Here is a 16,674-nt window from a genome sequence, read left to right on the forward strand (position 1 = left end):
CCTCTACCAGCCCTGACCAGGTGTATTATACAGTGTGATTGATTCACGGTTCAAGGACCTTCCAGAGCAGATGGAGCTAGCTTCCTTGCGTGTTCATTTTTCATGTAAACAAGAGGAGGATGCATCAGTGGCGGGACCGCGCACACGCACACTGAGAGAGAGCAGCTCGCACACCCTGTCAAGGAAATTAGTCATTGTGTTGAGCACACTCCATTACGGTGCATTATTGATGGGTTTTAACAAGACACCTCTGCCCAGTGGGACCTATCGAGGCTGGGGCGTTGACTCCTCTCCTCTCTCTGTGTAACTTGCTAACCCAGCACAGCCTGGTTGAGAATACTGCTTTGTAGTCTAGCTGGAGGAGAGATAAGGCTCCTGTGTTGGGTTTCGTGACTGAGAGATGGGGAGAGAAAGCTTGCCCGGTTTTGGACACACACACGGAGCAGGGAAAGCCAAGATGTGCCACAGCCACCGGGGTTTCCATGGCTACGCTGGGAAGGAAATTGATCATTGCCCTAATCTCCCTCCCATGGCCCAATTCTGTGGCAGCGACTGCTTGCCTCTGCAGATGGGAAGCGTGTCAGTCAAAAGTGACGATGGGGGCTTTTAAAATGTCACTGTTTAGTCACCAGGATCTGTGTGACTGAGTAGGACCTTGTCTTTGGCAACTCCTCGTCTCTGTCAGGATGACGCGGTGTCCGGGGCGATGATTGACAATGCTGACATGAACACAAACACATCGCTGGACTCGTTGTGTCTGTCAGCGTAAATAAACCTGAGCTGTCTTTCCATCCAGAGGCCAAGCCACGCCATCTGCCGTGCCGCCTTTGCCCATTTGGGAAAGGAGGCCATCGTTCCCCTCTGCTGTGCCCACCCCCGCCTCAGTCCCAGCTGTAGTCACACACACTCACTCCCTCTCCCAAAGGCGCCGAGGCGTGTGACTGCAACTCCGAACACAACAAATCACTTTGATACTATTGCAACAAAAAAATCGTCAATACCGGTACATGAATTACTGCTGGTCTATGCTCACCTAGAATGAATGGGGAGGGGGGTTCAAGACTAGGCTTGAGACCACCTCCCTAGCAGTTGACTATGGAGCAGATTTTAGTTCTTCTACAAAAATATATACGTTGTCTGCAGTTGAGGCCAGCTGGACGTACTGCCAAATTCTCTAAAATGACGGAGGAGGCTTGTGGTAGAGAAATGAACATTAAATTATCTGGCAACCGCTCTGGTGGACATTGTCGTGGTCAGCATGCCAATTGCACGCTCCCACAAAACTTGAGACATCTGTGGCATTGTGTTGTATAACAAAACTTTACATTTTAAAGTGGCCTTTTATTGTCCACAGCACAAGGTTCATCTGTGTAAATCATCCTGTTTAATCAGCGTCTTGATATGCCACACCTGACAGGGTTATCTTGGCAAAGGTGAAATGCTCACTAACAGGGATGGAAACAAATTTGTGCTCAACATTTTAGCGAAATAAGCTTTTTGTGCGTATGGAAAGTTTCTGGGATTGTTTTTTAGCTCATTAAATATGGTACCTACATGTTGCGTTTTATTTTTGTTCAGCATAGATTGTCTTACACATACCTTCTTTGGTACTTTAAATGACGCTGAATATAATACAGCTAATTAGCCATGAAGTCATTGTGGATAGGCGCGTATTAGCAGCAAATTAGCAATTACCTTATCGTATATGCACTCCCAATTTGGTAAGATTTCATTGATTGGAAAGGTGAAAGCAATACGATACATGCATAGTGTACACCAATCCAGTCACATAAGATCAGTGATCAATGGCAAGTAAGAAATGAAGTGAGGATGCATTTTTAAGGTAACGTTACTTGAATGAAGCCCAGCTAATGACTTACCCCATAATCTTCTGCCTGAAGTAGTGATTTTTACCCCTCCAGAGGTTCCTGTTCTCTACTCGGAATGAACACTGAGAGGGGAGGCTGAAGTTGAGGCTAGACGTGAGTGGGAGTATTTACGATGCTGTAGTCAGTGTAGCAGACCTGAGCTCGCAGGGGAGCAGACCTGGGGCTGAGTGAGCATACAGCAGACGGGATGAAAAAATCAATTTGAATGGCCACAGCATGATTCATACTCACCCTTGACCGCTGTGTGTGTGGAGCACATGGAAACATGCACACGTCTGCCCTCTGGAATAATGAGTGGACGGCAGCTCACCTAAAAGGTCACTTAATTTATCTAGAAATGGAGCACACAATCAACAGACCATGCCAGTGTGTGCGTATGGGCATTTGTCTGGTTGTAATTGAGTGTCTCTCACATGGATTGGTAATTTGTCAAGACGCCCTGTTCTGATGGGCACACGTGATCCATGTTCAGTGACTCTTGGATATGTACACAAGGCTTTTCGTCCATACCGTGATCGATGTGTGTACCGAAGTCACACGTGCACTGCCCTTCCAACACGAAACGCCCCTGGGTACTTAGGCTTTTAGAAACGCTCACCAATTCAAAACGACTATGTTAAATGGAGGTCTCCCACATAACGTCAGGCCTAGATCTGCCTTTCAATATAATATATTAGATGGTATTGGATTTTAATCCTCAGTGTTCTACTTTATCCACTGGTGACACCAGCACATGATTTGGTTGCAACGATTGTCTTATTATAAAAAATAAATAAATGTATAATGACCTGGCCTGTGTCCCATAATGTGCCTGTGTCCCATACAGAGCCAGCCTCATAATCTGAGATTTTATATTTTTTTCTGTAGTTACCGTTTAACTCAGGTGTTCACCAACCAGACTGTTTGGCTAGCTGTTTTTCTTTAGCCTTAAGCGGCACGTGAGTTTCAAGTTTGGGGGGGCTAATTTTCACCATTTTTTTTTTTTAAAGCACCTTTTATAATAAAGCCTTCCATGCATCATCGCATTTGCCGACTTGTGTGTAGATTGGATGGTCATAATTTAGGCTAATAATATAACTCAATCACTGTTTGTAAAAAAATAAAAAGACCGTTCAATGCATGGCTGAGCGGGTAGTGGAGTAGAGTAGACCTAGGCTATAGGCAACAGTAGATCAGATGCTCTTCTTGGCCTTGTTATAGACACCTTTCATGCAATTCTGCTACACTTTATATGACTGGAGACATCAGAATAATCTTCTTAATACAACAATAATTACAGAGTAGCCTACTCTGCTGACACTGACAGAGCAATACAAATGACGTAATAGGCCTACGAGAAGGGAAGCCTACAATATGACATTAATCTAACCTGGGGGAGGAAATTAACTTGGGAGTGGCACAATTAATAAAAGTCCCTTGATGGTAGTGACTGCCCATTACTGCTTATCACTTATTTACCATTTATTCACATTTCAGTTGTGTACATTAGATTTGTTTAATTTGATTTAGTTTGTTATTTCACTCCAAGTCATCTCTAGAGAGCTGCTGCTTATGGTGTCTGACAAAATCACCTTTTTAGTAATTCTTCAAAGTAAATAAGGCACGTTTGACTGCTTAATACCAACTATCAATCACTAAGATCATGTATTTTCAGGTAGACCTTCCAAAGCAACTGCTCTTATCCCTCTTGATGCCATTCTTCTCTCACACTCTGTCTGCGCAATAACCTGACATAGCATGCGTAAAAGAACCACAGACCAGACCAGTAGGCACCCAATGTATTATGGTCATTGTAGTTAATTACCAAGTTTTCTGCCCTAAACTATGTAGAATATTGGCCTGTTGGAAACTACAACTCCCTACTACATCGCATAGTTGGGGCTTGTTTGGATTTATCTATAGAGAAGGAAAAAGTCATGGAATTCAAATAATTGAACCAATGTCAATTAGTTGTTTTAAAAACTGAAAAATAACCGACATTACGGTTAATCGCTCAGCACTATTAGATTGTAGACTTACATGGTCAAATAATATTGATTCCGTTGTAAAGATGGGGAGAGGTCTGTCTGTAATGGAGAGAATCTGCTTTTTTTAACATCACATGCAACCAAACAAGTTCTGCAAGCTCTGGTTTTGTCGCATCTTGGCTATTGCCCAGTTGTATGATCAGGTGTGGAAAAAAGAACCTAGAAAAGCTGCAGCTGGCCCAGAACAGAGCAGCACGTCTGGCCATCAAATGTACACAGAGGGGCGTATGTCAATAACATGCATGTCAGTCTCCTGGTTCAGAGTAGAGGAGACAATTACTGCATCACTGCTGGTTTTTGTAAGAAGTATTGACATGCTGAAAGTACCCAAATGTCTGGGCAAAACATAGCGCAAACATGTATACGTACCCTACAAGACACGCAATCAGGGGTCTCTTCACAGTCCCCAAGTCCAGAACAGTGGCTGGGAGAAGCTTTCTTTTCTCATTTTAATTATGTAAAAAAATGTCATATGTAGTGTTCTTAGTTCAAATTTGTGTTGCTGTTCTTGTCCATTAGAACGTGACAAAATAACGAACACTATGTTTTGTGTAGATCCCAGGAAGAATAGCTGCTGGTTCTTCAACAGCTATTGGGGATCTGAATTTAAAAAAAAAATAATGACAGAAATCACTCTGCTTATCAGTTCATTTGGCGTAAAATTCTTATACATAACCAGCATCTCAGGATCTGTGCAGACCTAGAGAACTCAGTCAAGGGAGACGTCATAGCACTTCTCCTCCAAAACATTTTCAGTGGAGAGATGGCGCTTCTGTTAACGCTCCACTTCAAAGCAGCCTGACTGCAGATATCCAACTCCCTTCCCAGTCAGTGAAACGAGCAGTTCTCTTGCTGCTTCCCGCTGCAGAGGAGAACTTTCAGAGGTTATGCTTTTCTTCACAACATCCTGCTTTTTCAGCTTCATAAACTTACCAATTGGGTAGGGAGAAGTTGGGGCAAGGTCCTTACTATCTGGGATCCTTGGGACATACCTACCCCATTGAAGTTGTCATTTTAAAATTGTAAGGGTTAAGGTAGGGGTTAGTGGTGTAGTGTAGGGATCCCGGATAGCACTGACCGTTACGGCACCTGGAGGGGCCTGATCAGAATTTTGCGGAAAAAATACATATTTTCACTGCGCTCACCATTTGTCCTTTCCAGTATGAACCATGGGAAATTTAATCCAAAACTTGCTGGCTCTCATTTCACTATTCCATCATCTGGGCCTTAGGACAGCAGTTCAGTTGAAGAACAATCGGAAAATTTGAATTATATTTTCATTATGGTCATTTTCATTATCCAGTGTGTCATGGATGCAACGTCTACATTTCTCAGCATATTTCAAGCATTCTAACTAGGGCCCAGAGATGTTCCTGGTCAGGTCATACAGACAGAAAAAACTCCTAAAAACAAAATGGCTATAAACTAGAGATGAGTTTCAATAATGAGGACCTGCAGGTGCATGTGTTGCATGTTGTTTCTGAGTCTCATGGCTGTGTTGTAATCCCCAGGTGATACACAAGCACTTCTACCTGAAGCGGGTGGAAGTCATGGCGCAGTGTGAGGAGTGGATCGCAGACATCCAGCAGTACAGCAGTGACAAGAGAGTGGGCCGCACCATGTCCCATCACGCTGCTGCGTTGAAGGTAAACAAACACTATTCATCTACAGGAGACCTCGCATTGTATCAGAATTTTGTCCTTCTCCACAGAAGTGAATACCCCATCCCCCTTTCACTTATATGTATACACACAGTCCTGGTTAAGGAAGTCTGAATTGGTTTCTCAGGAGGAGAGTGACATCCCTGGTGTTTTATGCATGGTGGACAGGCTTGATTCATGCACTAGCCGGCTTCCCCCTCTTGACAGTCTCGAGGCAGCCATGGAGGAACAGATCAGGGACCTGCGTCCTACTTCCCTAAGCTCACTGGCAGCCAGACTCCGTTCCTCTGGCTTTTAATAACCACAATTAATACCCAGTGTAAATAATCTCCCCGACACACTGATAAAAGACAGAGGGGCCGCAGCACAGTGCTGTGGAAGCACTCGGTGCTGTTTTTAAAGCAGGGCTACAGAGGTCTGTGTAGTCCCATTACCTTCATGGTTTTTCCTCTTGCTCCAGAAAACAGGTTTAGGTTCTGAAACGATGGGTTTGTTTTGGTGCACATTGTTTTGTTTTTTTGGTAAAACATTTAAGGTAAAGTGCTGGAAGTGGTCATTTTTCATTGGTTTACTGTATGCTCTCGTCACAGAGATACTCTGATTTGGCGCTGAGAAGGCAACTGGAATGGATTCATGTGAGCTCAAGAGTATTTTGGACAAACTTCAAGCTACAATATGTAACTTTTTGGGCGACCTGACAAAATTCACACAGAAATGTGAGTTCTTGATCTGTCATTCTCATTGAAAGCAAGTGTAAGAAGCGGTAGATCTGTTCTATGGGCACTACTTCTATGCTTCCTTTTTTAAAGTTTTGTTTTTGTGTCTTTTACTTTAGGCTTTGTACAACAGCTGAAAATACTATATTTTGTTTATAGAAAATATATTTAGCTATGATTTAGATCATACAATGACTCTCTATACTACACTTGCTTGTTTTGCCACAAACTGAAATTAGGCCAACATTTTAGCAACCAGGAAATGGTGAAGTGATTTCTACATTGTGCATCTTTTTAAATGAAGGGCTTGAAATTTGTATTGGTTTGGAAGAGTTTTTAGAGTTCACAGGCCTTGTCATAACTGTGGGGTAGAGTATAAATCAGTTTCCTTGTAAGAGCCCATGTTTGTACTTGCCCCATCACAGCAAATAGTAGCTCTGAACTGAGCCCTGTGGTGGTAACCCTGTGTCCTCTGTCCCTCTCCCCCATTCAGAGGCACACGGCCCAGCTACGAGAGGAACTGCTGAAGCTGCCCTGCCCCGAGGGCCTGGAGCCTGACGGGGAGGAGTTCTCAGAGAAGAGTGCCGCCCTCATGGTCAAAGAGCTGCCCAATCAGGATGCGGAGAAGCCAAGCGGCAGCCAAGACGCCCCCTGCAGTGAGGGCCTGCTATGAGTCCTGCCCTTCCCTGCACCCCTCCACCCTTAGCCGCGGCTACTCCTCCTCACGACTATTACTATTGTTATTAAATAGACTTTGAAGGCTTCGAAGCACAAGCCACCATTTTGTCAATATTTGTATGTAAGAATCTAATTATGTAATAGCTGAAAAAATAGGACAAAGAAAAAAGATGAGAATGAAACTGCATACAAACCAACAAAAATAAGACAAAACTCCGAACTATGCTATGCCCTTAAGGAAACAGTTGACAAACAAATTCTTTTATTTACCTGTAAAAGTGTAAACTTTTTGTGCTTTTTTTTTTCAATTGTGAATTAACCACTGATTGGTATGTTATTAAACTTGTTTATGTATACATAATGACAGAGGGAATCACAGAATATATAAGGGAACTAGCATACCTTTAGAGAATGTTTAATGAATGTTAATTTCAACAAAAAAAATGGACTGTTAGCGCAAGAACAGTTGTAACCAAGAATGTATTGGTCATTCTTTAAGGATACTATTTAAAAGAACACATACACTTTCCTGAATTTGAGAAATCTTCTGGTTGCCCATTGATTTCTACAGGATCCTGTAAACTTCAATAAAGGCTGAAATGGACGTTCTTAATTGCTATGATTACTTACCTTTTTTTTTTTTACAGGCTGTTGAAAAAAATGCACACGTTTTTTTTTTTTGCCCCACTAATTCAATGCAAGTTTAATAAATGCAACCTGTTTTACTTTGCCCCCTATATATACACTGATCTGATTGTGTAGATGAGTGTATGTAAGATGTGCTTGGGATATGTATGTGAATGCTTCTGCATGTGTATGCGATTGTGTGTGTTAAACAATTCTCATAAGATGCCAAGCTGGCATGTGCCTTTTTATCTACATTGACATCAATACCACCAGATACTTTGAAAGAGTTTATTCACTGATTATTTGACATTTCTACACACATCATTCCACTGTTTGGCTAAAATCCCTTCGTCTATTTTAATTTGATTCCAGTAAAAGATAAAGCACTTCCTACTTTACTCCATCCCGGTTCAGTCACATACTCCTTTTGGTAGGACATTAAATGGAGCTTGAAAATGTTTATTGATTGTGCGAATGGTTCTTTCTGCATTTTTGAACAACACTTGGAATCTCTGATCTAAAAGTATATATAAAGGAAAACATGGTGCCAATCCACATAGGCGCATGAGCTGCTACTGTACAGTCAGATGAGGCCCAGTGCAGGGAAACAGGCTATCTACTGTGTATACGAGTAACATGTTTAGATATACTTTTGTCTTTGCTGGTACAGTTTTTGGGTTGCCGATTGTTTCCATTGCTAGTTTGGCCTTCCACAACTGTCAGTCCTCTGAGGGTAGAGCCTTCCTAACCTCCTTACCATAAGATAGATGAGCTCATATTCAGTGGTGGAGAAAGTACCCAGTTGTCATACTTGAGTAAAAGTAAAGCTTCATATAAAAAATGACTCAAGTGAAAATCAAGTAAAATACTACTTGAGTAAAAGTATTTGGTTTTAAATTTGCTACAGTACCAAAATTAAAAGTATAAATAATTTCAAATTCCTTAACCAGATGGCATGAGTTTCTTGTTTTTTTATTTTTATTTACGGATAGCCAGCGGCACACTCCAACACATAATTTACAAAGGAAGCATTTGTGTTTAGTGGTCCGCCAGATCTGAGGTAGTAGGGATGACCAGGCATGTTCTCTTGATAAGTGTGGGAATTGGACAATTTTTCTGTCCCGCTAAGCATTTAAAATGTAACAAGTACTTTTGGGTGTCAGGGATAATGTATGGAGTAAAAAGTACATTATTTTCTTTAGGAATGTAGTGGAGTTAAAGTTGTCAAAAATACAAATCGTAAAGTACCGATACCCCAAAATACCTACCTAATTAGTACTTTAAAGTATTTTTACTTAAGTACTTTATACCACTGCTTATATTGGCTTTTGCATTTTACTATCATAATGTAATTACCAAAGTCAACATCCAGCTTGATGTAGTGTGAATCATGGCTGGCTGTATGTTGTGCTAGGTGTCTCCTAACCAAATATAATTAATACATCTCAACAGTTCTATATGAAGACTGTGCAACATTGAGACTCACTGAGAAGACTCACCTTTTCCTTTCTTGCTATCCCTTTCCCACAATGAACTCTGCCTTTGGGAATGACTGACAAAACTGCTGTACAGCGAGCTTGGATACACGGATTATGGTGTAGGATGAAGGAGAATAGCACGGTGGATGTGCTTCTGTGATTTAGCCCCCCACTATGCAATTTTCATCCTATGCTTTAAACCTCACAGTGAAGTAGAGGGAGAAATGCCTTCTGGAAAATGCATTGAGTGTAAAGCGCCATTTGGAGAATCTTTCACAACATGGTATGTGACAATCCTATGGGCTACAGAGTACCTACAGCAGGGTTTGAATGAATTGTCGGGAATCAATCCTAATGAAACACTTGAAATGTTGAACGGTGAGTTTGATGCTGTTTGTTTTTGTCTCATTTCTTATTGCAATATATTACCTTTTCCAAAATGTTTTGATAATTGAATTAATGTACAATTGTTTCTAGGGCACTGGTTTTCATTGTACATTTTTCCTTCTAACTTAAACCATCTTTTGTATTTTACCAGTAGATTGTGTTATTCACACAGCCCCTGGTTTGTTATAGGAGATGGTAGCCTCACTCAGCTTTTGGTGGTGTGGTTTGGTATCATTTAACCTTGGCAATGAAACCTGGCTAGCTATCTGCCAGTGTGCACAGACTTGCTTTCAAAGAAAGGTACTCTGTTTTGAAAGAGCCAAGCTCAGCCCTTTCCTGCAGGACTGATGAGGTAATGTTTCATGGCCTCTCCAAAAGTAGAAGAACAAGCTACAATAGGCTTCCAAACAGACATAATTCAGACTGCAACAATGAAAGTCAACATCTCCCTTATCTCCCCAAGCACGAACACACCTTCCTTTGTATACATTTATAGAGCAGTAAAAAACACGGGTGTCTGGGGATTTTTTTTAAAAACAATTTCTCTTCACACTGCTCTGGCAATCAATGTGAGAATAGTATGCGTGTTGGAGCTTTGGATGTATGGTTTGGTAGCCTGAGCTTCAAACAGCATCTGCGCACTGCAGGTGTCAGCTGTTGTCTTTAACAGCAAATCTTTTGTTTGTTTCCCCTGAAAGAAAGTCTTGAAAATGACCTCTCATCAGTTGAACAGTGGTGTGTCCTTGACAGCTCTTTAAATTGGAAGCATGCCTCTGGAAAGGTAAATCACAGCCCTATTCACCATGGTCTTTCTTCCGTTCCTCAAAGCCACTCCAAAGAGCCTGTGAAGAATTCCATGACACGCTCAAGCACACTTCTCTTAAATGTAATGCACAAATAGGAGGAAAGGGGAGATGGGGAGGGGAAAGGAGAACGAGTGGTGGAGAAAACAAACCTTAGACTAGAGCCTCCCATGCTTTGAGAAAAACAGCCGAGAGCTCTATCAATGCGCCATGCTGGCGCTCTGAATCATTTTGATGTTGTTTTTGTCTCATGTCAAACAATAGGCTTACTCACTGGCTTTATCTCCAGGAGCAGCATACCGTACTAGAGTCTCACTGGAGTAAACCACTGACAGTGGAGAAGAAAAGGTCAGCCAGCCATGGGATCATTTTCATTAAGAGTCCATGTGACTTAATGCCCTGCTCAAGGAAATATTTTGTGAGAAGCTCTGCACAAGTAAAGGCTATGACTGTAGTAGTCCTTTCATGATAATTGTTCATTAGTGGTGATGTTGTGGGGTCATGTTCATCACTACATCACGACTGTTCTCATCCCATGAAAGAGCAAACAATAAATGTAGGGTAATCAACCTATTTCAAGTACAATCCCTCCTCTTGCTCCCATTTGTGGCACAGTACTACAGGTTTTGGTGGGGATAGACAGTGCCTCACCTGCATGCTTCTAGTGAATTCCTGTAACTCATATGCCTCTCCCTAAACGTTCCTTCTGCGCACACACACACAAACTCCCTCTGGGAGCCACTTAGCATGATCAAGATAAATCACCCATCTGATTTTTATAAAGAGGAGAACCTTCCAATTCCCCCCAGGATCCTACAGAAAGATGACAGATTGGCTGAAAGGTATTAAGTCAAATGCTCAAAGCGTTATGACACGACACAACCCATGTAGTCACCTGAGTCGTAATTCAAAAAAATATATATATATTCATTACTATTGGTCTTCCAACCACTCAACCTTGAAACAAAACAGATACAGAGATGCCAGTTTCAGCTAGGGACAGTTCCTTCCATTTCCATTATATCATTTTTGGTTTGACCAGTGATTATCTGGCATCTGTGCTCTACTCAATAGAAAATAAGATTACATTTCACTAACACATTTACACTAGCCAGATCACAGACAAAAAGGGAAAATAGCCATGGCCCTTGTGCGAAGCGCACAAGTGACTGCTATGCGAGTTCATTTAGCTAGTATTGATGGTTTAACGAGAGATCAGCTGGCGATAATCTGGTGGCTATCGATGGTTGCAATAGGCCCCAAAGTTTTAGATTGAATTTTTAGGGTACTCTTAGGGCTGGTTTCCCAGACATTGATTTAGCCTAATCAAATCGTATTGGTCACATACACATGGTTACCAGATGTTATTGTGAGTGTAGCGAAATGCTTGTGCTTCTAGTTCCGACAGTGCAGCAATATCTAACAAGTAATTTAACAATTCCACAATAACTACCTAATACACACATCTAAGTAAAGGGATGGAATAAGAGTGGACAAATATATGAATGGGCCATGACCAACCGACATAGACGAGATGCAATAGATGGTATAAAATAAAGTATATACATCTGGGATGAGTAGTGCAAGATATGTAAACTTCATTATTAAAGTGCCATTAATAAAGTGACTAGTGATCCATTTATTAGAGTGGCCATTGATTTCAAGTCTGTACAGTATGTAGGCAGCAGCCTCTCTGTGTTAGTGATGGCTGTTTAACAGTCTGATGGCCTTGCGATAGAAGCTATTTTTCAGTCTCTCGGTCCCAGAGAGACTGACCTCGTCTTCTGGATGGTAGAGGGGCGAACAGGCAGTGGCTCGGGTGGTTGTTGTCCTTGATGATCTTTTTGGCTTTCTTGTGACATCGGGTTCTGTAGGAGTCCTGGAGGGCAGGTAGTTTGCCCCCAGTGTTGTGCAGACCGCACCACCCTCTGGAGAACCCTGCGGTTGTCGGGGGTGCAGTTACCGTACCAGGCTGTGATACAGCCCGACAGGATGCTCTCAATTGTGCATCTGTGGAAGTTTGTGAGGGTTTTAAGTGACATGCCACATTTCTTCAGTCTCCTGAGGTTGAAGAGGTGCTGTAGCTGTTGCGCCTTCTTCACCACACTGTCTGTGTAGGTGGACCATTTCAGGTTGTCCGTGTTGTGTATGCCGAGGAACTTGAAACTTTCCACCTTCTCCACTGCTGTCCCGTCTCTGTGGATAGGGGGGGTGATCCCTCTGCTGTTTCCTGAAGTCCATTATTATCTCCTTTGTTTTGTTGACGTTGAGTGAGAGGTTGTTTTCCTGACACCAGGGAGTACAGGAGGGGGCTGAGCACGCACCCTTGTGGGGCCCCAGTGTTCAGGATCAGCGAAGTGGAGATGTTGTTTCCTACCTTCACCATCTGGGGGGCGGCCCGTCAGGAATTCCAGGACCCAATCAAACAGGGCGAGGTTGAGACCTGCACCAGCAAGCTTAATAATGAGCTTCGAGGGTACTATAGTGCTGAATGCTGAGCTGTAGTCATATTAGTCATGGACAAAAAAGCACTGTCAATGGAAATTCTCAGTTGAACATGCTTTTTAGTCAAGGACCAGGCTTAATCTTTGTCTGGGAAATGGCTCCTTGTCTAATGGATTGTGTACAATATCACAGGACTCCTGATGCACTGTTTATCCACTTGTAAAACTGGTAGGGCTAATAAAGCCATTATGATACTACTTACACTACCAGTCAAAGGTTTAGACACACCTACTCATTCAAGGGTTTATCTTTATTTTTACAATTTTCTATATTGTAGAATAATAGTGAAGACATCAACACTATTAAATAACACATGGAATCATGTAGTAACCAAAAAAGTGTTAAACAAAGGTAGTGAGGTAGTCACCTGGAATGCAATTAGCAGGTGTGCCTTGTTATAAGTCAATTTGTGGAATTTATTTTCTTCTTAATGCGCGTGATCCAATCAGTTGTGTTGTGACAAGGTAGGGGTGATATACAGAAGATAGCCCTATTTGGTAAAAGACCAAGTCCATATTATGGCCATATTAAGAATAGCTCAAAAAGTAAAGAGAAACGACAGTCCACCATTACTTTAAGACATGAAGGTCAGCCAATCTGGAAAATTTCATGAACTTTGAACATTTCTTCAAGTGCTGTCACAAAAACCATCAAGCGCTATGATGAAACTGGCTCTCATGAGGCCTGCCACAGGAATGGAAGACCCAAAGTTACCTCTGCTGTAGAGGATAAGTTCATTAGAAATTGCAGCCCAAATAAATGCTTCACAGAGTTCAAGTAACAGGCACATCTCAACATCAACTGTTCAGAGGAGACTGTGTGAATCAGGCCTTCGTGGTCGAATTGCTGCAAAGAAACCACTATTAAAGGACGCCAATAAGAAGAAGAGACTTGCTTGGGCCAAGAAATACAAGCAATGGACATTAGACCAGTGGAAATGTGTCCTTTGGTCTAGAGTCCAAATTTGAGATTTTTGGTTCCAACCACCATGTCTTTGTGAGGCCCGATGTGGGTGAATGGATGATCTCTGCATGTGTATTTCACACTGTAAATCTTGGAGAAGGTGTTATGGTGTGAGGGTGCTTTGCTGGTGACGCAGTCTGTGATTTATTTAGAATTTAATTTACACTTATCCAGCATGGCTACCATAGAATACTGCAGCGATACGCCATCCCAACTGGTTTGGGCTTAGTGGGACTATCATTTGTTTTTCAACAGGACAATGACCCAACACACCTCCAGACTGTGTAAGGGATATTTTACCAAGAAGGAGAGTGATGGAGTGCTGCATCAGATGACCTGGCCTCCACAATCCCTAGACCTCAACCAAATTGAGATGGTTTGGGATGAATCGGAGTGCAGAGTGAAGAAAAAACAGCAACAAATGCTCAGCATATGTGGGAACACCTTCAAGACTGTTGGAAAAGCATTCCAGGTGAAGCTGGTTGAGAGAATGCAAAGAGTGTGCAAAGCTGTCATCAAGGCAAAGGGTGGCTATTTGAAGAATATCATATATAAAATATATTTAGATTTGTTTCACACTTTTTTGGTTACTACATGATTTCAAAGAAATTCCACAAATTAACTTATAAGGCACACCTGTTAATTGCATTCCAGGTGACTACCTCGCTACCTTTGTTTAACACTTTTTTGGTTACTACATGATTCCATATGTGTTATTTCATAGTTTTGATGTCTATATATAATTCTACAATGTAGAAAATAGTAAAAATAAAGAAAAACCCTTGAATGAGTAGGGGTTCTAAAACTTTTGACCGGTAGTGTACATGTCAAGTCCTCCCATATCTCCAAAGGGATGTAGGGTACAGCTTAGGGTTCAATTAGGGATAAAGAATAACATTTTCAAAATAACTGTATTACGTCACTAACTGTCCATTTTAGTTTTCCACACAATCACCACTGAATATTTGACTATCTAAAGTTTCATAGATTTTTCCTTAATCTATTTATGCAAACAATGATCTGAGAGTACTATGAGGACACAAAATATAGGACAGATCAACATGTGAATGTCATCTCTATTGTAAAAGGTTATGACCCCTGCCGCATTAGACGGTCTGGGACCAATCCCAGGGGCAGCAGCTCTGATTTGGAGATGCCTACGCAGCACCACACCCTGCAGCCTTATGTCAGTATTCCTGATGGGACAGAAGGAGAGCGTTAATCTTGCCCTTCAGTTAAATGCTTCGGGAGTAAAGTAACAAAATTCATTTGTAATTTAAATGTTCAATGCTTTCCATCTATTATGTTACTTAATGATGATAGCCCCTTGAATTTCTCAATCAATCAAGAAAGATCACTGCTGGGCTCTAACATGGCAACCACCTCACTCTCTCCCACTTCACTCTCTCCCACTTGCCTAGTTTAATAAAGGTTAAATATTATTATTATTTTTAAAGGAACAATTGAGGCCTGGACAAATATACTTGAATCTGTAATGAACAATCTCCGCTAAAGCCCCACACATACAGTACAAACCAATTATATATATTTATTTAGACTTTTGTTACTTTCTTTCCATTCAGGCCCACAGAGAAGAGGTGGTACGGGAAGGGGATCTTTGGTCTTTGTAGGGGGCTGGGGGAATGTAAGTGGAGACTTAGGATGAATGGGGAGGGGGACTGATAAGCAACCTTGGTTGCTGGGTGGGATGGGTTAGGAGGCAGGGTTTCTTGGTGGGAAGGAGGGAAGATACGGGCACTTGGATGGGGACTGAGGTGGGAGGGGTTATCTTTGTATGCATTTATTTGATTGTTTATGCACCTGTAACCCCCCTCTGAAAAAGACAAATGACAAAACTAAATCAAATGTAGGAGTATATTTGTTATTAATCCATGGAGAGTACCTTAATTCTGCTAGGGTAGAGGAGGGCCATGTTGTCCCACAGTAGAGCGGTGACGTCCCTCTCCCTCTACTCCTCCAGGGGAGGATGACAGGAGTGACATCTCTGTAGGGTCCCAGTGACTCCCAGTCGTACTGCTGCTCAGGATACAACAGAAGCAGGGTCTGTAGTGACACCTCTAGCACTGAGATGCAGTGCCTTAGAATGCTGCGCCACTCGGAAGCCCTTATAGACTAGACTGCGAGGCCCCTATTTACACTGACCAGCCTGCAAGGAACCTTTATTATAAACCAGCCTGCGAGGCCCCTATTTACACTGACCAGCCTGCAAGGAACATTTATTATAGACCACCCTGTAAGGTCCCTATTTACTCTGATCAGCCTCCGAGGAGCCTTGCACATAGACTAGCCTCGGAGGCTGTGGGTGAAACTGCTAGCTTTGAGACCCACTAACCTTTAAAGTAACTGTCCAGTATTTCCATATTTATATGAAATATGACCTTTAATTAATTACAATATGAAGGAAATAGTTTTTCTTCCATTTTTTTATTAAGTATGTTAAAAATCATATTTTCTGTGTTGGAATGGTGTAGGTGTATACCAACAACAAAATGGTGTGGGTGTATACCGTCCAGCTCATCCCACTCAGAATGACATCAGCTTCTATGAGGAAATAGTAAGCATTTATATTTACTGTTTATTTTTACTGTTTTCTCAAATTTATGCTTTGGCCACAAATACGAGTATGGGACGAGTCAACAACATTATTTGGGTATAGAGTGGTAAGGAGGAGGATCTCTGCTGACCCTTTGTATATAATGAAGTATATATGAAGTTTGGCAATGAGGAAACTAGCATAGTTCACCTAGCCAGCTAGTTTTGCCAGAGAAAACCATGGAAAAACTAGTTTGAGCCTTAGTGCGCCCACATAATTCAGGATACAGATTGTAGTTTTTATGCCCTGATATCAGGAGCTGGTGACGAAAAGTTTGAGCAAATAATTCAGAAAATGAAAGGCATAAATCAGAAAACTTCAATTTA

At 41.8% G+C, this 16,674-nt stretch overlaps 1 protein-coding gene across 20 annotated transcripts in view; it reads left to right on the top strand.

Annotated features, from left to right (window-relative positions):
- LOC110502424 (baculoviral IAP repeat-containing protein 6) overlaps window positions 1-7,694 on the top strand; it is a 140,767-nt gene extending 133,073 nt beyond the window's left edge. For all 20 annotated transcript variants that reach the window (XM_036959768.1, XM_036959775.1, XM_036959781.1 and 17 more), the window contains 2 exons: window positions 5,428-5,562; window positions 6,787-7,694. In XM_036959768.1, coding sequence (XP_036815663.1) covers window positions 5,428-5,562; window positions 6,787-6,966 — 315 coding nt within the window. In that variant the 3' untranslated portion in view covers window positions 6,967-7,694. The remainder of the gene's footprint in view (window positions 1-5,427; window positions 5,563-6,786) is intronic.
- Window positions 7,695-16,674: the final 8,980 nt, after the last annotated feature.

This window comes from Oncorhynchus mykiss, chromosome 23, assembly GCF_013265735.2.
Source record: "Oncorhynchus mykiss isolate Arlee chromosome 23, USDA_OmykA_1.1, whole genome shotgun sequence".
NCBI lineage: Eukaryota > Metazoa > Chordata > Actinopteri > Salmoniformes > Salmonidae > Oncorhynchus > Oncorhynchus mykiss.